Source organism: Thunnus albacares, chromosome 1 (genome assembly GCF_914725855.1).
Source record: "Thunnus albacares chromosome 1, fThuAlb1.1, whole genome shotgun sequence".
In the NCBI taxonomy this organism is placed as follows: domain Eukaryota; kingdom Metazoa; phylum Chordata; class Actinopteri; order Scombriformes; family Scombridae; genus Thunnus; species Thunnus albacares.
This window is the reverse complement of record NC_058106.1, coordinates 31263465-31289256: the sequence shown is the minus strand read 5'-3', so window position 1 is coordinate 31289256 and position 25792 is coordinate 31263465. Positions and strand designations below refer to the sequence as shown.

Genomic DNA, 25792 nt, shown 5'->3' with positions numbered 1-25792 from the left:
GGTGGGAGGGAGAGAGAGAGAGAGAGAGACGGCTGTGTGGGAGAACAGCAGACAGTTAAGATGGGATTTCTCATTACTCGCGTCTCGCTCTGTGTCCTGGCTATCACCGCTGTATACCGCTCGCTCTCTGCCCTATAATTTTTCTCCCCCCCTCCCTCCACCCCCCCCTTCTTTGCTCTCGCAAAGACTCAAACTGAATACATAAAGATTCTGCCCCACTAGGCCATACTCTCCCTCCTCCCTCAAGTCTACATGTGTTTCCACAGTATCTGACTGTGCACACACACACACACACACACACAGGCTAAAACACACAGAGGCAGACTGGATGACAAAGCAGAGGCAGAGGCTAGTTACCATGCACACGATGCAGCTTCAAGGCTGGCTGCATCAAGGCTGCATAGTAATGGGAATGCAAATATTTCAGAAATCATTCCTTACTGGGAAATCTGACGTTTGATTGTGCTAATGATTTTTTGCTTTCATGATTGATTGTTCTATAATTAATTAATTTATCTGTTATTTTTTTCAAATAATTGATTAAAAAGTGAGTTCACTGTGGTGTCATTATAAATATTTAGATTTTCAGTGATAGTAAGTTGACAAAAGACACCAAATCTTCACATGTGAGAAGTTTTCATAATTAAAATTTCTGTTATGAACTCATCATTATAGCACTATTCCTAAAATGTTAATTAAATTATGTCACAATTCAAAACCTGATATCATGATTATAGTGACTGACAGAGAATAATCAAACTATCACTTAGCAACAAGCACTGCAACGTGTAAGCAATTAGCTTAGACTGTTTACAGCTACAGCGTTAATCCATCCAGTGAATAGTCTGTGATGATCCATCTGTAAAAAATATACATGAACATGATCTCATTAAGAAACATTTTGTAAAATGATTTCTTTTAACAAAGCAGATTACATGTGATGTGGTTATATGGGTTATTTTTTGGGTCCGTCTATTATCTGGTCCACTTCAACACATCTTACTGTGATTACACCAACGATACTAGAGGTAATACATACAGTAATCATATCGAACATACAAGCGGGCGGCTGTGGTTCAGCAGGTGGAGCAGGTCGTCCACTAATCGGGTCAGTGGTTCGATACCCGGCTCCTCCAGTCCGCACGTCAGAGTGTCCTTGGACAAGATACTGAACCCCAGATTGCTCTGTGTGTGTGTGTGTGTGTGTGTGTGTGTGTGTGTGTGTGTGTGTGTGTGTGTGTGTGTGTGTGAATGGGTGAGCATGGAAACATTGTGTCGGGTGGTTTGGACTCCTGATGAGCAGGGTGCCATCAGTGTATGAATGTGTGTGTGTGTGTGAATGGTGGAATGTTTTGTATTGTAGAGCGCTTTGAGTGGTTGATAAGACTAGAAAGGCGCCATATAAACGCAGTCCATTCACCATGCAAGTAGGTGTTTACATCAATCCTGTCACTGACTTTTTACGCTCATGTGGACATCTTCATAAACAAACGACCCTAACCCTAACCCTGAGGAGAGCAGGAGCTTTTGGCAGCAGGAGAGGTGAAGCTAAAGAGCAGCGCGGCGTGGCGATGGTGATGATGGCGGTGATGTGTAGGAGTGGGGGAGGGGGGGTGGGGGGGTGTTTCCTAGAGAAGAATGAGCGGCACGTCTCCTGGTAATCAATCCCAGATATTACCCGGGTATTTGTCAGATATGCTCCCTGCCATTGCTAGCCATCCGTGACTCATTCTGTCATTACATCTGAGAGGTCACGCCCACTACGCCCCCACCTGCACTATCGTTCTTGGGTCTGATGGCGGCCTAATGGCCTGCTCTCTCTACACTGCAATTAACCTTTTTATTGGCCACCTGCCAGCCAGCTGGAGATACATCAGCGGTTGTGCATGTGTGTGTGTGTGTGTGTGTGTGTGTGTGCGAGTAAAACCATAAATGCAATAGCTTCATGCGTTCTGCACTTGTGCGTGTATGCACAATGGCTGAAGCTTCTATAAATTTCCATGTGAAAAGTGCGTCCGCGCCTGTAATAGCTGACAGATTTCACCTGCTCCCCCCTCTTCAAGTAGAAACTGATTGTATCTAACATCCCATCACGGTTGACCCAGGTAGATCCCGCTCCGGCTGTGAGGCTGTCTGATAGCAGAACTCATCTCTGGACAGGAAGTAAACAAGTCCCCTCTGCGTTATACGTCAATGCAGCTGTAGTGGAAAAAAATTGATGAAGCGCGGAGATGGATTGCCTACAGTACTGTCAGGCTACGGTCGAAAAAGACCTGCAAGATGCATGTTCGTATGCACGCACAGTAGCATTAACTCATTTCACACATACGCTAACACAGACACAGAAACTCCTGTTCTGGGTTTCTGTTTTCTTCCCGAGAAGCACACTAACAGCGAATCTGGTTTTGATTAAGGTCAGAAGCACTGCCACAGTTAGGAAGTGTGTGTTTGTGTGTTTGTGTGTGTGTGTGTGTCGGCCACAAACTAATTATCTACTATCACATCGACATTAGGATAATTTGTGGAAAGGCTGAAAACGGCTAAAACATGTGTTAATACACATTGGAGTATATCATTTGTTTGTTAGATTAAGCACATGCTTCCCTTGTTGCTGCTGGATCAGCAGTAAGTAAGGCAGATTCTTCAAAATGCATCTCCAGGGTCTTACAAATGTTTCGCTTTAAATTCTAGCCTTACATTAGATTAAATGTTTATGTTTATTAAAGGCGAGGCTGCGGTCCTCAACTGAAATTCAAATCTGGACCACTGGTGTCTAAGAGATCAGTTAGGAACCCATTACTCGTCCAATCACCATGTTGTTTTAAACACAACAGATATCACGTCCAACACGCCGTCAGACGATTGAATCCTTTGAGTGAAGAAGGAGGAATCTTCTCAATCTCTCCATTAGTAATACACCAGCTCATTAACTTTTATTTCAAAAGCTTTTGACAAGAAACAGAAGCGCAGTCAAGACAGCAACTTCACACTGGCACTCAGTATAAGAAAGGCTTACACTGTACTATCCTATTGTCAACAAGAGGCCTCTCTCTCGAGTGTCTTTAAATCTGCCGGAGCAGTGCCGAGGAGCGAGCAAACAGTAAATGCATTCTGCGGCTCCTACGACTGCAAATTCAATTTCGGGGCACGACTTCACTCAAAACACCTAATAATCCCACATCACTTGCTGTTCCCAAACTGAACAAGGTCACATTGTAGGGCTAGAAATGAAAAAAAAAAAACAACAGACCCTTTTTTTCAAGCATTTATCCAGTAGGGCAAAAGCATTCAGGCTTCAGCAAGGTGAATGAATTTATTGTAGAGAAAGTACAAATGGCAGAGAAATTCAAGGACAAAAAAAAAAAAAAAACAATCAACAAAAGAAAGCAACAAAAGAACCGTTTCACACCGACAGATGTTACGTGGGTGTGCATTTGCAGTGCAGTCGAGGTGCGGAGCAGCCCGAATGTTTTGGTTGGTTTCGAGCAAGAAATCACAATCATTTTTTTTAAATAATAATGTAACTTTGCTGTTTTGGTTCACTGTTGTTTTCGAGGCCGCAACAGGCTGCTGTTTTCAGAGGGAGAAAAAGATCTAAAAAGCCACAGACAGTACGCTATCTGCTCGGCGACAAACACAGACACAGTTAGCCACTAGCTGGTGAAAATGGTGGGAGCGTTTCACAGCTACCGAGCCAGATATTTCCCTCAGGAGTTGGTGGAACTCACAAACAGAGCTGAATAGAGAGTGAATAGTGGCCAGAAACACAACTCCAAAAGAATGATAATGTTGCTCCATATAAGCAACTATTAATAAGCAACTATTTGCCACCAAATTCACCTTATCTACTTAACAGGTGATGATTTATCAGTGTTGTCTTTAATGAACAAATAAATGATAAGAGTTCCAACTGGATATGTAACAAAGCTTGGCAGAGAAATGCTGAGTTGCTCATTAAATGTCATTTGTCTAATCTATTTCATATATTCATATATCTTATTTCATATTATAAACTTCTTTCACAGGTGTTCAATTATTATAGCAGATTGTTTTCAGGGTAACGTTGAGAGGAGTATATATACTGGGAGTTTAGTGAGGTCACATTCACTCACACACAGGTGTTATCAGCTGTCAATCAAAGTGTGTACTTTGCACACACATACAGTCCTTGGAAGAGGTCCAATCAGCCAGAACAATTGAAAACACCTGTGTAGGTGTGCCAAGGGTGTGAAAATCCTTTGCTGGTGCAACATGCAACACTTTCAAAGTCACTCATCTCAACTCCTCCCACAGCCTGAGGAGTATTTAACACATTAATGATGCATTTCAACCAGATTAAGAGCACCAATTAACCAAGAGCTGCACATTATTTTAACCATGATGACATAGAGGTCACTAGGTTGATAAGCCTCGAAGCCCTTACCTGCTACAGAGAGGCGTGCCGTGCGACTAGAAATGGACCCCAGGTTGTCGATGGTGGCGACGCACTGGTAGGTGCCCTCGTCAGGCTTGTTGTGCTTGGAGTGGACCACGTGGGTGAAGAACAGCGAGCCATCGGGGAGTATGCGTCGTCTCTCGTCCGAAACCAGGCTCATGAAGGTGCCGTCTTTCTTCCACTCTACGCGCGTGGCTGCATCGCTGTGGGCCGAGCAGTTGAGCAGTGCCGAGTTTCCCCGGATGGCCAGCGTGTCCTGGGGCTCCACCGTGAACCAGAAGGGGCTGAAGGGCTGCGCTGCGGACGCTGGAGGGGCAAAAAAAAAAAAGGGGAGAATGGAGGAATCTTAGCTAGATTTTCTACACAGATGATATTTAATGCTTTAGAGCAGCGTGTGTATACTTCACACCAGTGGAATATATCTGTATGAGTAAATCTGATGAGCTCTATTATTACCTGCTGTGATGTATTACTAAACATATCACTGAGCCCAAGTGTCAAACAGATGAGTGCTAATGACTTTAAAACACTTTTTGCATTTACTTCTGCAGCAGAGGATTCAAGAAAGCTCTTTGGAGTACACAGGGATTAATAACCGCTTTCTAAGTTCAACCACATGACAAGTGACTGCAAAATCAAATCTTCTAAGACGTCATCGACTTCAACGGCAAATTTTATAAAAGTCACACAAAATGTGCTGACGGCTGAAATGAAAAAAAAAAAAGGACACTACAGGACTCTGAGTGCCCGAAACACTGAAAGAAATGTTCCCGAAGCAAAACATCTTTTTGTTCATTCTGTCTTTTCAGCCACTGCGCCTCAGTCTATCCCGGAGACTCCAAGAGGCTTTTCATTATGAAACCACAAGCCCCACTGGAATTGGACGAGAGGAACTGACAAATTTAACCCAGTCTAGCCTCCCTGGCAAGTTAATATCACGTCTTGCTTTATTATAAGTAGAGAGTGCAGCAAAGGAGTAAACACTTTGGAACGCAGTTGCCATTTCCTATCCTCGAGCTTGAACGGTAACATCGCGCTGACATGGATAGTGCCAAAGTCAGAGTAAGTGCAATTGCTTTGCATTTGTCCTCATCCATTATTCAAGCACTCCCACCCTAAGAGTCACACGGTGGTATTGTTTAGATAAATAACACCAATTATCAGTTCTGCGGGGATGGAGGAGAGCTAGAAAAATAATTAAGGGGGTATGAAGGTATTTTAATAATGCAGCGAATGGAGTGAAATAAGTGGCTGAATGTTAAATGCAGTTTAAAATATGCCTGCTCTCTTCCAAGGAAATGGCACGTCTCCAGGGGAGAGCGAGAGCAGAAAGAGACAAAAAAAAAAAGAGAGAGAGGAAGATAGAAAAGGAGAGAGAGAGAGAGAGAGAGAAAGAGAGAGATTCTATGTCAGTGGTTCAGCTATTTAACTACCAGGAGATAATTTCTCTACCTTGCGGCACCAAGTCCCTTGTGTGAGATCCAAAGAGGGAAGCAATGTAATGTGTGGTCCATTACGGTGGCAATATGGCTGCTTGTCCTCAGTGCACTTAGTTCTCTTGAAAGCACAAACAATTACAGCAAAAATGCTCGAGAAAAATGACTGAGTTGGATAGATGTTTTCCAATTTCACATTAGGGAATAAAATGTAAGAATACACAGCGTTCACTCTAAGACGTGCGATTGTTTCAACGCTAATACACTGGTGGAGAAGACTAGAATAGATGTGCCCTCATTCTGTTTCAATAGCCAGAGTTAGACCTCAGCCAACCTGACTATAACGTCTAGAAACATATCTCATTGGCTGATTGGATATTATTTACGTCTTCTTATGACTGCTACAGCAGCATTTTTACGGAACAGTAAAACTGGCAACTTTCACATTTAATTTATGTGCAGCTGTAGACTGGACACAATAAAAAAAGCTAAATGATGGGTTTGCTGACGAACAGACGGCGGAATTGCTCAAACATACGATGTTTTATATTCAAAAATCCGTTCAGGCAGAGCTGGATGCATGATTAAAGTAAATAAAAAGCAGTAAGGAATAAAAAATATATATACCGTTCTATGCCAGCACATACACATTTACAACTGTAACTCTTAGCAGTAAGAGCGAGAGGTTTTAAATTATACTAAAGTAAGCAGCTGATTTCAGGAAATTGCAAATTCACAGCAGCCTAGTGTACATATTGGGTAGAATGTGACAACACCAGCGAATGTATTTTTACTGATGGTGTACATGACAGATGGACGGAGACCAGAGTGGAGTAGCAGTGGGGGGAATTCGTCACTCCTGCAGACCAGAGGCACCATGGCATGCTTAATCATCTCTGCTTTAAGCTGCTGGAACAGTGTGTGTGGGTTGGGCAGAGCTTTCAGACCCAATCCTGGCTATTTTCCAGACGCTCTCTATCTGAGGAGGAAAACTGAATGGGCTTGAAGGTCCTGCGGCATCCTATCAGAGGCAAAACAGCCGCCTTTAGCAGCTTTTTATCCCCATCGTAGGAGCCGGTAGGGGAGGGCTTAGCTTCGGCTTCTACTGTTGGACAAAATGGCGAACCATCTGCTTTCAGTTGCAGACACAACATCTACAGTTAGTAGAACTGGGCAGGGGGAAAGAAAAGGAGGAGGGAGGGAGGAGGAGGGGGTGATGGCAGGCTGAGGAGCTACTGAACTACACTCACCTTCTTTCCCCACAACATCCACACTTATCTCTACCTGGAATCATTTCCCTCAAAACTCTATTAAGGCTACCAGTCAAACTGCAGACAGATAGAGGCAGAAACCAACAAGAAGCACAACAATAATGACAGTGGTAGCGGTTAAAGTCCAAGGTCCAATAACACAGGAAGGTGGGACAGTTAAATCAATGCTGGACACACTACATGCAGACTAAATAAATGTTTTTATATGCCAACAAAAACCTCAATTCTATTCCAATTTGCTAACCAAACGTTTGTATTTCCATGTTTTTGTAACATTTACAGACACTAGAAATTATAAAGAAAAGCTTCACAGAATAGATTCAGTCATGAACCCAGTCTGGGTTTCAAAGTCTAGACAGTGTGCAAGAATCTCTCCGTATACAAGAAAAAGTTGATTTCATTTCTTTTGAATGTCCCTCAAGTTATTTTGAGAAAATGAGGCGTAATACATGAGAGCAAACACTGTAATTTCAATTTTACTTCTGTGTTTACACATTTAGTGAGTCTCATAGGGGAAAAACTACAAAGCCCGAATATCAATACGGCCGTCTTAACTTCAATCAGAGGCAATTTATATGAGCTAAGCCGAAGCTGGAAAACCTTGTGTGTAATTTTAGTCATAAATCCAGCGACTGTGGTTAATATTAAAAAAGGTTAACTAACCCAAACTGTCTTTCCTGTAATGGAGTGAGGAAGATAAGCAGACTAAATGAGCAGGATAAGGCTAATATATCTCAACACAGAGCAAGGATCACTATCTGCAGCATCTGATTGAAAACAAATTTACTATAAAAAAGGCAAAAATATCACTGTAACCAACAACTGAAAAGCTTCAACTTTTAGGTCAAAGCCAAAGAAAAGTTTTACTTTTGGCAACTAACAATACTCTGAGCTACAGGCCTGATAAGAAAAAAAAAAAAAAAAAGTCCTAATGAAGACCTACAGATGGAGCTGCTTTCTCTTGATGTATTCTCAAGTGTTCATTGACAGAAGATTCAACAGAGCGTATGTTCACATCATCAAAGTGCAGGGAAGTATCAACCCAAACCTTTCTGAAATAGAACATAATGAAAAGAAGATGAAGTGAATTTTACAATAGGATATTCTGTCTCATGTGTATAAGTTTTTCTTTTTTATAGTGTAATGTATTCATCGATAACATGCCTGGGTCCAGATGACTGTTGTATTCTTTATTAAGCGACACAAGAGAATAAAATGAACTTTTTCCTTAAATGTTTCTTACAGTAGATTTGGTTTGGTGCTGAAACACTGCAGGCTTTTAACAACACAGCAGCGGAGTTAAAGAAGGAAAGGTGGTGTCAGAAACCGCATTACACTGACGAGAAGTGTAATCTATTCAGGCCCAGCGGTGTGGGAGCCCCCCCCCCCCCCCCCCACCCCCACCCCGCCCCCCCCCCCCCCCGTTTTGTCTTTGAAAAATAGGAACCACCGCAACGGGCAACCGGTGAGAACGAAGGAGCGGAGAGCAAGAAGCTAGAAAATGAGGTTGTCTGCTTGATAAGTATGGGCTGTTACCTCTGTCCCAAATCCACTTTGCTCAGCAGTCATAAAAGGTTTGGGAGCCCGGCTTAAGGTGGTGCCCTGATATGCTGCCTTTCTCTCTCTCTCTCACTCCCCTCTGCCTCTCAGATGAGAGAGACAGAATGGAGACATGGAGCTAGACGCTGTATTTCCCAACTTGAGCCTGTGTTGAAAGCATGTTTTCAGACGTTAACAGAGCTTACTGTCAAAGTGAGGTGTGTGTGTGTGTGTGTTTGCACTTTGGTTATGTGTTCGCACGATACAGACCGCACAGTCCTGAGTAACCCATAAAAAAAAAAAAAAAAAAAAAGAAACTGTTGATAACTCACTTGTGTGACCTGTATTCTATGGCGAGAGTCAATTTCTGTTTGAGTAACAACATGTCTACAGTTTACAATTCCTGCAGGAGATTACACAGTCGACGTTAGGTGTAATATCCCAGGAAAAGGCAGTAAAGAGAGAGCGGGGTGAGGGTCCGCTCTCCATACAAAGACCCCTGTTCTCTTCCATTCTACCCCTCGGCTCAGCAGGAAGCCTCCTCCCTTATTGACCCGCCGCCTGAGAGCAGCCATATTGACTACCCTCCTTATTGAGCCGCTCTTGAGACAGAGCAGACCACTCTCAACAACAGAGACCCTTCTGTGGCTCGGACTTGGGGACAAGGAAATCCTGGACATGGTTAAAAGTCAACACGCTTGATAGGCATTTACAACCACTGCGAACTGGGAATTATGATTTAAAAGGCTCGAGAGCAATATGTGTGGGAATGTATATGTACGTGGGAATAGTGTTTTCACTCTCTCTGCTCTTATAATGTGTCACTGAATCTCTGAGTTTTAAGACCTTTGTAAGGAAACAACAAACCAAGATTATAAAATCATTAACGATGAATGCAAACCTTCCATTCTGATAAAGACCCTTCACTGTTTGTCCTTCCACCCTCAGCATCATGATCGCTTTAATGACACTAATAAAAATGGTTGTCTCTGTATCCCTCCCACGCTTTTCCCCTACATCTTCTCTTTCATCTTTCCATTCTTTGTCTTTCTTTCTCTGCAGAATCCTTCCATCCCTCCAAACACCTTGGGGGGGAAATAACATGGATCTAGAGACCAAATGGTAGAAGGACAAGGTGTCTTTAACAGAACAGGAGAAGAGCTGCAGCTTACTTACTTTTTTTGAGGTATATATCTATTTGGTAAAAAAAAAAAAAAAAAGTAAAAGGGTGTCCTTTCCTTTTCTAATCAAAGGACAAGCACAGAGTCCCTTTCAAGGATTCTATTATAGGGTGGTTGCAAGTTAAGGCTGCTAGCTTACTTCCTCTCATTTTGTTAAAACTGACATTGGCACACTTGAATCGAATCAAAGAAATAAAGATTTGAGCGGATAGCCTCATTTCACCAGCAGGTATTAGGAAAAGAAAGGAGAGAGGGTCAGATTCATTAGGACAGATGAGTGTTTTCAATTCTATAAAAGACATTTATCCCTTAAAATAAGTCTCGAGAACAGCCGATGTTCACGCTCAACCGAAGTGAAGGCAAAGGAGAAAAAAAAAAAAAAACACTTTGTCACAGTTACAGTGTGGTTGCTCAAGTGTTCTTCAGAGTCGATGCTAGGAACAATACCTGACATACCTGAGGGAGGTAGCGATGATCAGGGACGCCACAACTCACTGATTCCGGTATTCTCAGCGTTCCCCACAGTAGTTGATGAAATGAGGGGTAGAGGCCAAGTCATAAAGGGATGGACAAAATGATTGGGCCGCCTAAGCGCACACTGGCTGTCCTGCTCTGGCACCCGCTCAACTGGCAGATTAAAAAGGAGGAAAGGATCCAATTTTTTTTCAGCTCACAGTTCTCTGTCATCCTGTCTGCTCGCTGCCATTGTAAAACTCTGGAGCCTCAGTGAAAACATGACAGGGTCACAGGCGGGGCTGGGTCACTGCAATGACATCAGCTTTTGGCTGCGCTGAATACTGCCAGAAAATGTCGTTCTAATACAAACGTCAGTCTCTTTTTAATCAGATGAAGAAAGAGATCCTACTCAAATGATTTGCTGGTTAATAGGATTAGCAAAATGCTTTTGAGTGCAGGAGTCCGGCAAAATATCACATTTAAATGACCGTGACCGATGTGCAAACTCTGACTGAGGGGTTTTATTCTACGTTACGTCTCCGCGCTCCGCGTTTAGTAACGGTGACGTGCAATGGTTCAACAGTATTTAATGAGTAGCTAATCTTACTTTCTCCAAAAAAAAAAAAAACACACATAGTGACCCTCATTTCCTGTTTTGCTGTGAAGGGTTCAAGCTCACTCCAAGACCACCTTGGAGACTCTTGCTGCACTAAAGGGAAACCCTAACAGGATCCACTTAAAACAAGCTTTCACAATGAACCCTATCAATATGTGAAAATACTCAACATTTCCTTTTTTGACTGTTGAACAGATAAAAACAGATTGATTTCGCTGTTTTATACATTTTTTGGACTAAACAATTAATCAAACAAAAGATTGCTGAAAGGATTGTAAAAATAAGTGTTAATTGAGGCAAATATCCTGCAACCATCACCGGGCTTTTAACTTTTAAAGACACCACATTGCCCTTTAAAATAAGGCCAAAACAAATGTATCTTTAAAAAGGTCAAAGGTCATGCCTGCAGGGTTGCAATTAGAGGCATTGTTTGGCTTTTCTTACTTAAGTTGAGTTCAGTCAAACCCTTTTTTTTTTTACATCTCTGCATGCACTCAACAAACAGCTCCTCTGAAAAGTAGGTAAATAGCCTTCCCAGTGATTCATGCCTTGCACTCATTAGCGTAGCATTAATTTTTCATCAGTTTACAACAATTACATTTTGGAACCCATGTTTCTGAAATATGCATATCTGTATCCCTCTGTCATGTCTGTGCACATACACATGACGTAATCAAAACTCCTAAATGTTCTTAAATCATCAGTATAACAACTTTACAGATGCATTTATCTTAATTCCTTTAGTTTCTACTGAAGCTGCCAATTGATCCCACAGACATTCTGTAACCGAGCTAAACTTGGCTACTGTCATTTTTCCAACAATTTTTTTACTATCAAACTGCAAACAGCAACATAAGGAGACCATCAATGAGTTTTTCACACTCTGAGTAAGCAGAAAAAATGGCAATATTTCCCTTAAAGCAAGCTATATTGTGACATTTTTAATTAACATAACAATGGATTCTGTAAATGCTGTCAATCTTAAAACAAATATACCACTGTAGAGAAGTCCTCTTGTTACGTTTGACCCTACAAACCAGCTATGTAATGAGTAGTTGGGTAGTAGTAAAGTAAAATGAGCAAAATCCACATTACAAAAGCTGCCTATTGGTTACAGGAAGGATCCATCAAGCGAACAAACAAATTAGGGACAAATACACTTAAATCAAATTGAGGACCATAGAAATGTGTGACTGTGGGAGGTAAGATGACACAGACTAGTATATTTCAGTATTTTGAGCAGAATATAACATAAAAGTAGATACCAAAGCAGGAAAAAAAATAACTGTGCAAGAATGTGCAATGCAAGCTTCCAACAGATGGGTGTGTGTTTGAGAGGGGAGACAAGAGATCCGGGAGGGATTGGGTAGACGGGGGAAACCTCTCTCACCTCCCCTGGTTGTGATAATTAACCAGCACTGATTGAGGCTTGAATTCCCCCCTCTTATCAGCCTCCCCACGGGCCCACGATGAGGGATTGGCCCACTGAGACGACAGCAACACAGACGGGCACACTGTGAGAGAGCTGGTTTAGAGATGTGGCGAGGGTACAGTGTAATAGAACATCAAAAGTACCGCCTCATGGTGAATAATTGGAAAGCAAAATAGCAAGAGACAGCATGTTACTTGCGCTAAATGGGTATCTACAGAGCAGTCAGACTAAAGGTTAAAACCATCACTTAATGTCACAATTTGAGAATCGGGCTAACCTTTTCTGGTTGTTGGAGAAAACCTACTAAAAATCTTACTGTGGCAGCAGATGTCTCGGAGTAAAACGCTCTTTAAACTGAGATTTGCAAACTATAAAAAGGTGTCGTGACAAACTTAAAAAGCTGCCCGGAAAACAACCATAACATTACTGAGTTTGAATCTTTTGTGCTGAAGAAGAGCGGAAATAAATATCTCCCTTTTGACCCACAAGACATTACAGCATCAGTCAAATAAACCACAACGTGTGTGAGCAGAATAGATTTCTAAATAAAGCTCAGAGAGAACTACATCATGTGTTCAACTTACAAAATTCACTCTCAGACCTTGTGATATTACAAATTTTTAGTTTGTTCAGCCATGTAGGGATGAGATATCCCCTACGGTCGTTAAAATTAGCGAGCGTTTGGGCAAACATGTCCAGGAAGTAGTCGGCGTACTGGGCAGATTGAGCCAAAAGTTCCTCCTTTCTCCATGAATAATAACCATTGAGATAGTCCTCTGAGACAGGAAAGCACATTCATCTTCAAGCCACCCACCAACTCCAACCCCGTCCCCACTAACCCCGATACTGAAGAAAAATCATGCGGCTGTAATGAGATATCCTATAGATTTTTTAATGAAACACAATATTGCATTTTCTTGCCCCTTGTTTTTTTTTTTTTTTGCTATCACTTTCAACTCACACAAACACACACACACACACACACACACACACAGAGAGAGAATAGAAAATCAATATAATCCAGTATGCCTTGCAAAGTCAAACACCCAGCAATTTATCAGCATTGGATTTCAAAGTCTGGGTCTTTGCCTATTTTGTCCTTGGCTGCTGTCATTTTGTCATTTTTTTTGTACTTTTTTTTTTTTTTTTTTTTTTTTTTTAAATCACAACAGAAAGGAACAGGAAGTGTGCTGTGTTCACTTCAATACCCCCACACAGAGCGTTGACAGTAAAGTGCAGCATTTTTGATATGAAGAGCCGGAGATGAAAGCTCAGCGTACGTCGGACAAAGTCTGCTAGAGGTCACATCCAGCCATTGGGTTGATCACAGTCTCTGGCTCCTTTGAGCGGTCAAGTGTAGCCAATCTGCCTCTGATAAGCTTGATGCCAATTACCAGCCCCAGACACAAAAACATTTCAAACTATCTCAATTTCTCCCCTTGTTAAGATAAGCATCTGCATGCAAATTCTGCTAATTACAAGAAGAAAGCTGACTCACAATCCCCCCCCCCCCCTCCTCTTGTTCAATTTCCCAATGAACATTTACAGACTATTACACTGGCCAAATACAGTCATACAAAAAGTAAATAGAATTATTTACCTGTAGAAATAAAAACAAAAAAATCCCTCAGCTACGTCTTATCATATCCTCCAGTTTGTTTGCTGACAAATGACTCACAACAGCGTTTCCTTCTCTACAGTAATCCCAATCTGCCTTTAACTTAGAAAGCAACACGCCTTCTCTTTCTTGAAAACACACACACATATATAAGCCGCATATATATATATATATATATATATATATATATATATATATATATATTCAGAACTTCTCATCCTTTGCTCTTTTTTGTTCTTTTTCAGAGTGAGTTGTTTGGGGCTTCAAAGTGGTTTGGCGAGGAGGTGCTATTAGCGGGTTGCTGATAAAAGAGCAGCCAGTCACTGCGTGTTCACAGCAATTTGAAGGAAACCATTTAACACTGGAGCACAGGAGAGATCAAAGCCTTCAAGCCAACACTGGGAGGGAGACTCAATTACTATTTTACTTGAAACCGGATGCTACTAAAAAAAACTTAAAATAACTGGACAAAATATCCAGGGCAAAGAAGCATGGGCTCAGCAGGGAAATCTATCTGAAGACAGTACAGTAATAATGGTGGAGTTAAGTGTGGTTACAGGGGTTAAGTGTTTGCACCGGGGGCATAGTTAGATTACAAAATGAAGAGGCTGTGTGAGGCATAAAGGGAGGTCTCTTATATATTATTACTGTAGTGTACAAGACTGTCAAAATCCCTTTAAATCATCAAAGTATCTTTTTTTTTTTCTAGAGAGAACCGTTTTATTTGTAACAAGAGTGCACTTTCATCACCCCTCCTCTCTCCAGTCAGCAGACCAATTCCATCATCGGTCGGCAGATATTTCGTCTGCCAACTCTAGATACCTTTAATCCGCCGTGACCAACATTTGGATTGACGAGGTAGCAAAGTGGGCTAAAAGTTATAACATGTATTTAACTTCAAATCAATTTAAATAAAAAGGATTAATAGTACTTCCTCTCTGTATCAAGCGACCTAGCTGGCCTTCGTCCAACTACACAAAACTGACCATATGTACAATATGTTTGCAACCAAAAGGGGCTGGATGCTGCAGACCTGCAGCGCTGAAGAAGACTGGTGTTCAAGTGAAAGTGTAAAAAGTCAGGTTACGCCTCAGAGCTGAGTTTGCCTAAATCTTGAGTTGGCAGCGGAATGATTTACAGAGAGTCATTTGTGCTGATGCTATCTGCTCATCCTGTCTTTTCTATCTTTCTCTCTCTCATTCCTACGGGACCGCCCGCCGTCTCATTCAGCTGGTTTGGCTTTTTTTTTTTGTGCGTTCCGTTTTTCATACAGCTCGCCCACTTCTGTTCAACCATTACACTTCTTTGTTCGCACCTTTGGTTCCACTGCGGTCAGGCTTTTCTCTTCGTCGCGCTCCGCCGGTGAGTGCGAGGCCCGGTGCCGGTCTCTCTGACTGGTGTAACTACAACAAAAGCAGCCCCGAGGATGTTTATGGCGCCGGTGGCATGAATGGGAGGTAAAGTACGGCATCACCTATAAACGTGGAGCCTAATCAACACACATGCTCACAAAAAAAAACCTGCATTCTTGGTTACAGAGACTGCGTTTGACACAAACACATGCATGTGACCAGTTCTGTACTGCTAACATGAAACAGCCTCTTTCTTTCTTTCTGTTTTCCTGCCCGACAGAGGCTGAACACTCATTACGGCTGTGAGCTTATCTCTGCTCTCAGTCATGACGGATCGGACAGCCGGAGCTGCCCAGGCTGTTGTGGATGATAATGTGGATCATATTGCAGGTGAGGAAGAGGCGCAGTGATGTGGCAACAAGACAGAGTAATGGCTTTTCTGTTGTGCAGTCAAGACATCAGGGAGGGGGGGGAAAAAAAAAAAAAAAAAAAAAATCCAGCAGGACACAGCAAGGTGAATGTCACTCACGGTGTGTTTGTGTGTGCATCCTCTGTGGTTAAAAAAAAAAAAAAAAAAAAAAATCCTCTCATTTGTTTACAAAGAGAATTATGGCTATGTGGCCTCAATCAGTCTGGCTTAGATAAGAGCAAAAAAAAAAAAAAAAAGAGCCTTGTGTCCCAGTAAACCACAAAAGAACCAAGTGACTCAGTCACAACTGCTATCATTTCCTCAATGTCCAATCTTTTTAGCAACAATATCACAGTATTCAATATCTGGTGTTTATTCTTAAGCCTGCACTATCTATATTTACATACAAAATGTTTTTGATGATACGATATGAAAAAAGGTAAATCCAGTAATTCAATTCAGCTGAAAATGTCACCTTGTCTCTCTAGCAAACAGACAGCGTGTGTACGTCTTAATGGAGTTCTTGAGGTCAAAATCAAAAGACAGTAGTAGTAATTTGTGTAAATATTCATGAGTCTGTTTATTCAGGATTCATTTGAGAAGTAAACACCGGGGTTTTGTCACCGTTATGCTAAAGAAACTAGTTTCGCTAACCAGCTGTGACAGCTTTAGTTGTATTTATAGCTTTTAAAAGATACTGCTTGCAGCTTGTGTTTGAAGACTCCTGAATGAAAAACAACAGAAAGACATGACTTCTTTTTCTGAGCGGTGCCTCATTTGTCTGCGGCAATTATACCATATTATCAGAATCAATTTAGCGGAGCTCGACTGACAAAACATTGCTATGTATGTAATTGCTGGTGTGTCTCAGAGTCATCGAGTTAGATAGATAAATCCTATTTCCTGTACACTGATGGATTGTATCTTAGCTCAATTATGTGACGTGATCACGTGCATGCGTGTTTGTGTGCATGTGTGTGTGTGTATAACCAACCACAAAGCAAGAGATTTAGCCCATCAAAAGGGAGCCCCCCCCCCCCTTTCACCATTCCAGCTTTCTGTCTGCATCTATCTGTCCCTCTCACAATAAAAACACAGGAAGCAGGGATCATGAGCACTTGACACAAACATGTCCCGTGGCAGATTTGATCAGAGCGCAGCCGAAACTCCCTCTTATGTCAGCCAAGGTGTGTAAACAGTCAACCACTGAGAATAACCGGCTTGTGAGCGAGTGTTTACAGTATATCATAAGCAGACGTAATCTCTTCCAGAGCGATCTGGTCCCCCGTTGCCCCAGCCCCCACCACCACCACCACCACCACCACACCACCGCCACGAGTCCTCACTTCTCAAGCAAAACAGCATTACAGATAAAGCTTGGGTGAAGTTTCATCATTATTGGCTCAAATGTGGCAGTCAAATCTGCTTTACTGGCCTTCGTATTAAGCTCTCTTATCAATCGTATTAGTGAGGCTTGTATCAAAAGGAGCATCAATAAAAGATGAGAGGATTAGGTATTTAATATGCTACATACAGCTTACGTGGTATAGCGGTCATAAATAATTCACTGGAGAGGTATTAGATAGGGGGGGGGGGGCCTGTGTATCGCTGAAGCAACACTTTTCTGTCATGTCGAGGCTCGCTTGACAGTCTTCTCCCAACTGCACGCTGATATTAGTTGTCGAATACTTTCATGGAGAATAGACTTTGAAGTTATGGCGAATCGCGTATATTCAGCTGGAGGTATCGACCCGCTCGCCTCACCGACTACAACTCATCCCTCCCCGAAAACAACAGCGTCTGTCAATGATTCCTCCCCTACAATCCTCATGTATAATGAGGTATGTTTCTGTAAACGCGTGTCTGTCTGTGTCTCCGTGTGTCTGAGCCGAGCCAAGCTGCTGAGTAAATAAGTGGCTGAGTGGCAGCAACTGATGAGCAGTAATGATTTGTGTGCAGTGCAGTCTTTCCCCCCCCTGAGGGTTTCATGCACACCCCCACACCCACCCACCCCCCCCCCCCCCCCCCCCCCCCCCCCCCCCCGAACAGCAGCAGCAGCACCCCATGAATGTATAAATATACAAGTAGCTGCTGCTGCTGCTGCTGTCCCCGGTCTACTGTGCTGCTGTGTGTGTGTGTTTGTGAGAGAGTATTTGCTAGGCTGACAGAGGTTAAACAGCGAACACATCTACTGGAAAATATTTTTCAGTCATGCAGATTATCAACAACCGCCAGCGCCAAATAAACTTTGGAGGAAATTAAAAAGATGCTAATTGGAATTATGATGCTGTTAAATTTAGGGTAAAGTTCACCTGCAGCCGGTGTCCGAAATTAACTTTTTGACTCACCTGCCAAGAGGACTGGTGGATGAGAAAATCCACCGGCCGAGCTTTTTTTTTTTTTAATAAATTGCCTTTTGTGTCACATATACTGCAGCGAGTCACAGTTTAACAGAGAGCTGCGATGTCAAGCAGCTGATTACCTGCACCGTAAACAGCACCGTGAAACTCGGAGCAACTCTGCGGCTGGCTGGCTCCTTCGCCTCAAGCCAGACGCTCCTACATTTTCACGGGACTGTTTAGACATAGATATGGCGCGTGTGTCCACACTGTATAGGGACAAACATGAGTAATCTCCTATGAGCAATCATGCCAGATATTTTATTACATGTCTATTTTGGTACAAACATTCACCTGCCAGTGTGTGGCGGATAGCCTTCCCGGATTCACTCGCCAAACTGAAAATCTACCCGCGTTTGGCGCTCGGCGGGTGTTAATTTCGGACCGTGCCCACAGCTGATGGAACCATGTAGGCTACACAGCAACAGCAAACAGAGAGAGTCAATTTACATCCACGCTGCAGTCGCTTCCAGCTTAATCTTTCCTGATCAAACAATTTACCTTCTTCGCTCGCCGGGAGAAGCGATACTACTGGAAAAGTGAGACTTTAAGCTCTAGGAAAACAAAAAAAATACTATTAGTCACCACAAATAGTTTCCATATTTAATAGCCTCTCTCAACTAGAGTGCCTCTCGCTGGGTTCCCTTGTCCGCTCCATCACGTCTGAGTGTTTGGTTAAATTATTAATGTTGCCCTTGCAGTCTGCAGGTTAGCCAAAAGGCAGGGTGGTAGAGTATGTAGTGCACAGAGGCCACTTCAGACCTTGTTTACATGCTTGTGGGGACTGTGATTGAGTGCTCACCTGCTAATCGCCCATAGTGATGTCAGTTTCGCTGACACGGTTGCTATGGATTTACTTGTATACCCAAAGCATTTAATATACATACGTGTCCTGTATATAAACACAATACACCAGACAATCCACATGTGGCGTGCACCCGAGTGGATTGGAAATTCATGGCTGTGGCTTGCAAAAGGGTTCTGTGATTAAACCGAGCGCTGCAGGAAAGCTGGAAGTGCACATGCTGGGACCAGCTGTGGTGCAGCGATACGAGGAGCAGTCTGCCCATTGGAATTAGCTCAGAACATAGAGCATAATTATCTTCACAGGCAGGTTACAGCTCCACTCTGCGCTCCTAGTTTGGGCTACTCAGACAAAATTAAGCACAAAGAGGAAAAAAAAAAGGCAAATGTACAAAGCTGTGGTTCAGGAGGAAATTAAGCGACAATAAAGGAGCTGTCCACCGACGCATCCCGGTACGTCTCATCGAAGGATTGGTCGGCTCCACTTGGTTGAAGCGGGTCAAACCTTTACAGTCAGGGCAAAACGGAATATAGATCATCTTTAGCTTCTGTTTTGTGACGTGTTTCCCGGTGAGAAGGAATATTTGAGCGGTGTACGGTTACAAGAGGGATTTAAATCAAGTTCAGTGTGATGCAGAGCTGCAGACGACTCCACACACACACACTTCCCTCACCTGTTGTTAGATCAGGAAGACGACGACGGAGAGATGAATGAATCAGACCTCAGCCACTAATATCCAAACACACATCCCTCCCTAACTCTCTCTCTCTCTCTCTGTCTCCATATTGCTCTGCTAGCTACTACAACCCACAAATGATGAAGTGCAGTTTTATATGATGGGTGTGGCCAGCGAGTCGCCCCAAAGTCCAATTTGATTGGATGAAGTTTTGTCAACGCCCCTTGAGTTCAAGATGAGTCATCAAACATTTTAAACTGTTTTACAGGAAAAAGAAAAGACGGGGATAATTTGATGTAAAAATACTCAAAAATGATTTTTTTTTTGGACATATATTTGGCATATAACAAAATAAAAAACACAGGATTAGAACTGGGAGAATGTATTTTTCATGTCAGTGTGTTTTAAACGCACCTAAATTCATGTAAGTGTTATTCATCTCTCTCTCCTCTCTCACACAGGCTTGACAACTCAGCTCCTCTTAGCTCAAACTCAGGGTTTCACTGGCAAGAAACTGACAAATTCGGGAGATGGTTTTGTTATGCTATGGCTATGAGACAGGCTACATAATAATTACAAAGAAAAACAGAGAAAACTGATACTTGGAAACAGTTCACTGAGTTGCGACAAGAGCTATGCTTTCGCCTTCTCCGTGCAGGGAAAAAAAAAAACTCCATGCAGCACACAAAAGAAAGAAGCAAATGTCAGGGCAGTGGAAAAGGGGATTTTAATGGCTTCATTTGACTCCTGACAGGACTCTGGGTTGACTCCAACTCTGCCTTTGATGGGTGGTAGAGATCCAGGGAGCACCTTTGTTCAAGCGCTCGGGCTTTGGCACTTTAGAGAAAAGTGAAACTATGAGAGTAATTTGGGAAAGCAGTGTGTGTGTTGTGTGTAAGTGTTGCAAGATAGGGAGGGTGGGGGGGGGGGGGGGGGGGGCACGGGGTCTACTTTTATCCACATCCATTTGGTTTCCTGTCATGAGCACAGACAGGCACAAAGGGGTAATGGAAGACCCGCTCTGACTTCGGGGGGGGGGATTATGGTAATGGGGACCTAAGCAAAACGGAGCAAAGCTAACCACCATCGCTGTTACCCTGCACACAAACTCACATAATCACAACAACACGTACAAGAATTGAAAACCTGCAAAAAAAAAATTAAAAGATAAATATTCACAAACATCACCTGGAGGCATGGAATGCTTGTTTTCAGTCTCCTACTCTTTTCCACTGCCTTAGAGCACGCCGCATTTTCTGTCATATGAACCTGTTTGTACATGCCTCTGGGACTGAGATAATTAGCTCTGACGTTCAATCTATTTTAGGGACTAGCCAAAGCGCTGGCAACTGTGCACCATCACTGCTTAATACTGTACATGAAAGGCCTGAATGAATGATGAATCCATCCATTAGCGCAGGGGCTTCTGGAGTGTTACAAGACGCCTGGGTTCTGTTTTCTCCTTTTCTTTCTACGTTTGCAGGGAGGGAGGAGGAGCGGCTGTCATGTTGAAAGGCAGGGGTGATAATTGGTCTTGGCTCTTTTGATGTGCAGACAACGCCATAATCCGTCCTAATCATATTAAGGGGACCCTGCTTGGCTAGCAAGGGCCATCCAGCTATAGCCAAGATATAGGTAATACTCCTCGGCTTCAATCTGAACCTATAGTAAGAAGCAACAAGCTGTCCCGCTAATTTGGATGTAATCACCAAAAAATTTCCCTCCATTCTGGTTCTTGGTTAGTTAAACGTCAACATTAGCCGCCACAGGTGTATTATGTACGTGTATGACATCATCCGGGGTTAACCTTCCAGCGTTTGTCTTTGAATTCAGGCAAAGAAAAGGATCAATCAAAAAGGAAGGACATCCATCCTAAAAGGTGAAAGGCTTGATGAAAGGTTCAAAAGACTTCTTAGAAGTCTACAGCTTGTCATGTCAGTGGGAAGACAAAAGACTGAGACAGGCGAATGAGGCAGTCTGGGACCATGTGTCCACACCCTGGGGGCCCAGCCAATGATATCACTGTCCTGGGAGGCCAATATGGCATTTCCTGCATGCGCCCTGCCGCTAGGCACTGGGCACGCTGTAGGATGTGTTATGGGCATATGGCTGTAGTGTTTTTTTTGTTTAGCATGCTCGGGATTTTCCTTTTGATTCTCACAGCAGCGAACCTTTTCAAATGAGTTGTTCCTTCCATTTTCGGAGAGCACAATTAGCACTTGCAATTATGTTACATCAGCTCACAAGGGGGATGAAAGTCTAACTGGCTCGATACAAGTAGTTAGTAGACATGTCATGTAAATGAATTTGGACACCTGGTAGGGATTTAGACATCCCAAACACTGCTTTATCAGCTGTTTAAAAAAGTACAATTTATCAACTATGCAGTAATTTATGTCAAGTATCGGGTACCGAAGTTGTGTCTAAGAGAACTACCCCAGCAGCCCTAGCATGTCCCCTTACACTAAAGCATGCACACAGACAAACACACACACACACAGGCACTAGTAAACAATACATCCTTATGGTGAGAAATGATTGCTCTCGACCACATACAGTACATATGCTGTCTCAGACAATCAGGCGGCAAAAACTGCTTTTTCCTCTGTGTTCTTTCTTCTGAGATGGGCACACACTTTGTAAAATACAGACTTCTTGTCTTGACATCTTTTCCTTTCTAGCAGTACTATCCACCACCAATAAACATTTACACTGCCGGTGGAATGACTATGTCTGTTAAAGTGTGCTGTAACAGTCGCAAAGATGTGTTCTCTCACTCTCTCTGATCCCATGAAGGCTAACATGTTACTCCCAGTGTGTTATTACTGTTCAAGCGCTTGATGTGTGATTGAACACCTGGCGTCAGACTCCAATCAGCATCACAACAGAGCTTCTAAAAATACCCCTTTATCGCTTTATTCGAGGGGATGAAACAGCAAAGTGTAACCGTGTTACTGAGAGACTACCGGTGTAGATTTTTCTGGAGTAATTCTCTGCGACAATTTAACAGCAAATCTGATTATTAATTATGTTAAAAGAGTCGGATGCCCATGAATGCGCTGCGTTGTTCACCGCATGGCTCGACTGTAATTCATCCGGAGTGCCTTAGTAACAGCTACACTGCTGTACAATAAATCTTCCTCCTCAAGTTGTTGATCTGACAAGTACAAGAGGTTGTAATGTGTCAGACCGAGTCAACTTATGTCTGATGATTATTTATAATAAATGCTGTAAAAAAAAAAAAAAAAATAGGCTTGCTGTCCAATCACAGCCTTCCCCTTTCGGCTGAGGTGAGACATGACATCCATGCATGGTCTCTGTTATTCTAGCTCCTGCAGTATCTTTAGGTATTTCATTCAATAATGGAAAAACATGTTGTGGCCACCAAATTTGTAGCTGGAGCAAACCATTTTTGACCAAACAAGCTAAGAGCTTATTTTCTGTTGACAAGTTTATTAGATTAAATGTATTATGATAATTAGGATTTATATTCTAATGGTATTAATTATGAGATTTAAATTAATTTGCAGGCAGCATTTTAATTACACATAAATTAGCTTTGAATTCACACAGGCGTAGTCGCTCTCTTTTTAAATCAACTAAAGGCGACCACTTTGTCGCGATTCCCAATGTAATCGTCCAATCACACAGGCCTCGTTTGTAAATGTGTGTGTGTGTGTAGAGCTCAGAAGAGGAGGAGGAGGAGGAGGAGGAGGACGATGGGGGAGTGGTGCTCTGGCATTGTTGTAGGAATCAAATAGCGTTGCCATGGCGACCCTCTGGCAGTGGCAGCCTCTTTGCAGTAACCAGAGAGTAATGACCCCTAGGGACCCCCTTCACCTCCCTCCCTTCACCCCTCTAGCCTCCGGCACGTTTGCGGAGGGGTCGGAGGGGATCTAACCGGGGGTGCCCGGCGTCGGTGAAGGGGGTGTTCTTTTTGAACAGACATACACAAGCAACCAATACGCCCCTCCGTCCATTTGTAAGGCCTTGTCATCTCAGAAAAAACGAGTTTCAATTTTCATCTCCCGAGTTTTGCTTTCAAACATCAGCGTCCAACACAATGAGCCAAAACAAGAGCTGGAGCCTGTTGATAGACATTTGGCGAGCTAGAGGACGGGGGGGGGGGGGGGGGGGGGGGGGGGGAGAAGGGAGGAGGAGCCACGCTCTGCCTGTTTGAGCGCAAAATAACTAGCTACGTGTGTGTGTGTATGTGTGCACGCTCACTGACACACACACACATACACACACACCAACCCCCCTCCTCTGCCTAACACAGGTGGGTATTGTCTGCAGCGTGGGGCGCTCCTGGCAGCCCGCCAGCTCGGCTCAGTCACTGGGCTAGTCCTGCTTCAGTCGACTGGCTACGAAGGTCCACCATGGCAGAGTAAACGCTCGCTCCATAAGCAGCTCTTTAACCGTTTCCTATCCGTCGGCGGCTGGATCGCGACGACTGTCTGAATCGGCAGAGGAATCCCGTGTTGGTTTATGCAAAGAAAAGTGTCAACATGTGTAAGATGTAGAAGTGCTAACACAGCGAATAGCAAGCTTCTGAAAATAATCACACATCACCATGCAGAGTTATATTTTCATGATGGCCCCATGGTGGAACTGTAGATTTATAAGCCTATTCCCTAAGAGACTCCCGCTCAGACTGGTTACCTGGGCAGACCTTTGAGCTCCCCCAAAAGGAGTCCCACTGGATCCTTTGATTCCATAGACTGCTAAAAGAACTCTATATCTGTGAAAAGCATCTTCAACGGCCTTTTGTTCCTTTATGATGATGTCAGGTCAGTTAAAAAAAAAAAGAAGTAGTTATGGTAAGACAGAAAAACAGGCTAGACGAAACAGGATACCGAGGATCCTGGCTTTTCTTCTTAGTGAAAACTGCAAAGATGATATTAGAAAGCGAGTGTTAACGCTACAAATCACTGTATGAATCAGCTAATTATTTGGATAAATCATTTTCTCTTGAAATGTATTTTTAAACCATTATAACATACGCAGACAAGTAAAGCTGCACATGTGGGAGGATTGTTTATGTTAAAAAAAAAAAATCCACAAGTGTTTATACAAGCTAATGAAAATAACATGCCAGAGGTGCAGCGTACAATGATGGAGAGCTTCAAGAGTGTCAGTGAGGAAACACAGATACACGTGGGACTCTGTTGTTATGCTGTTATGCTAACTAGCACATGAAAGCTTCTGTCTGCCACTGCACAAATACTGTATATTCACGTCAGTCCGTAATTGATACAAATCTATTGATTATGAAATCATTTCTGCTAGATAAATGATTGGTTTTATACTTTTAAGTGCAATATAATGGTTACAAAGGCAAAAAAAATTCTCAAATACATGGGGCAAAATAAACAAATAAATTCAGTGAAATACAAATGGGTGTCAAAGGACCTTACCATTGATTTATTACTGAACCCAGAGACCTGCAAACTGTAGCTCAGGAGCCGCAGGGTATTTGTACAGAGGTTATTGATGGAGGCATTGATTAGCTGTCAAATTTAAACGTAAAAGGCAGTCAGGCCATAATTTCAGATCAATCAACAGGGCTCAATGTCAGTCTATAACACGTAGCGGCATGTGGCCAGCATGATGATAATGATGATAATGATACAAACTGCTACATGAGTGTTCAAGACAATACAAATAGTGACAGAAAAAGAAAAAAAATATATATATATCAGTCTTTTCTTTGTAGAAACAACATAAAAAGCAAATAGAGCATTATATTCATTATGTAGTGACAACCGTCCCTGGAGGTAAAGTTTGAAGTTGTAAGAGTTATAGCGGTGACGTTCGATGGGGGAGGAATGCAACGAGAAGATGGAAAAGCTTTTTCTTCCCTCAGCTCTTCCAAAAAAAGAGGAAAGGCATTTAGAGAGGTTTTTTTCTCAACTTTAATTACAGGCCTGTTGTCAGACAGATCTTTCTCCAAGAGCTATAAACTGGAGGTAGGTGGTTGGAATAGCGACTGAGCAACTCTTTCCCAGTCTCCAAGTCTTTTTTTTTTTTTTTTTTTTTTTTCACTTTTCACCTCGCAAACACGCGACGAGCTAAAGCACCGAGAAAGCCACGCATATGCCGGAGCCCTCTCACGCGCACAGAAGTAACATAACAGATGTGACATAAACACAGGAGGGAGGAACCGG

General features: G+C 42.7%; 1 protein-coding gene across 6 annotated transcripts in view; it reads right to left on the bottom strand.

Moving 5' to 3' along the window:
* The window catches only part of neo1a (neogenin 1a), a 159794-nt gene that overhangs the window by 97915 nt on the left and 36087 nt on the right, over positions 1–25792 (bottom strand). For all 6 annotated transcript variants that reach the window (XM_044354890.1, XM_044354904.1, XM_044354898.1 and 3 more), the window contains exon 2: positions 4424–4741. In XM_044354890.1, the coding sequence (XP_044210825.1) occupies positions 4424–4741 (318 nt within the window). The remainder of the gene's footprint in view (positions 1–4423; positions 4742–25792) is intronic.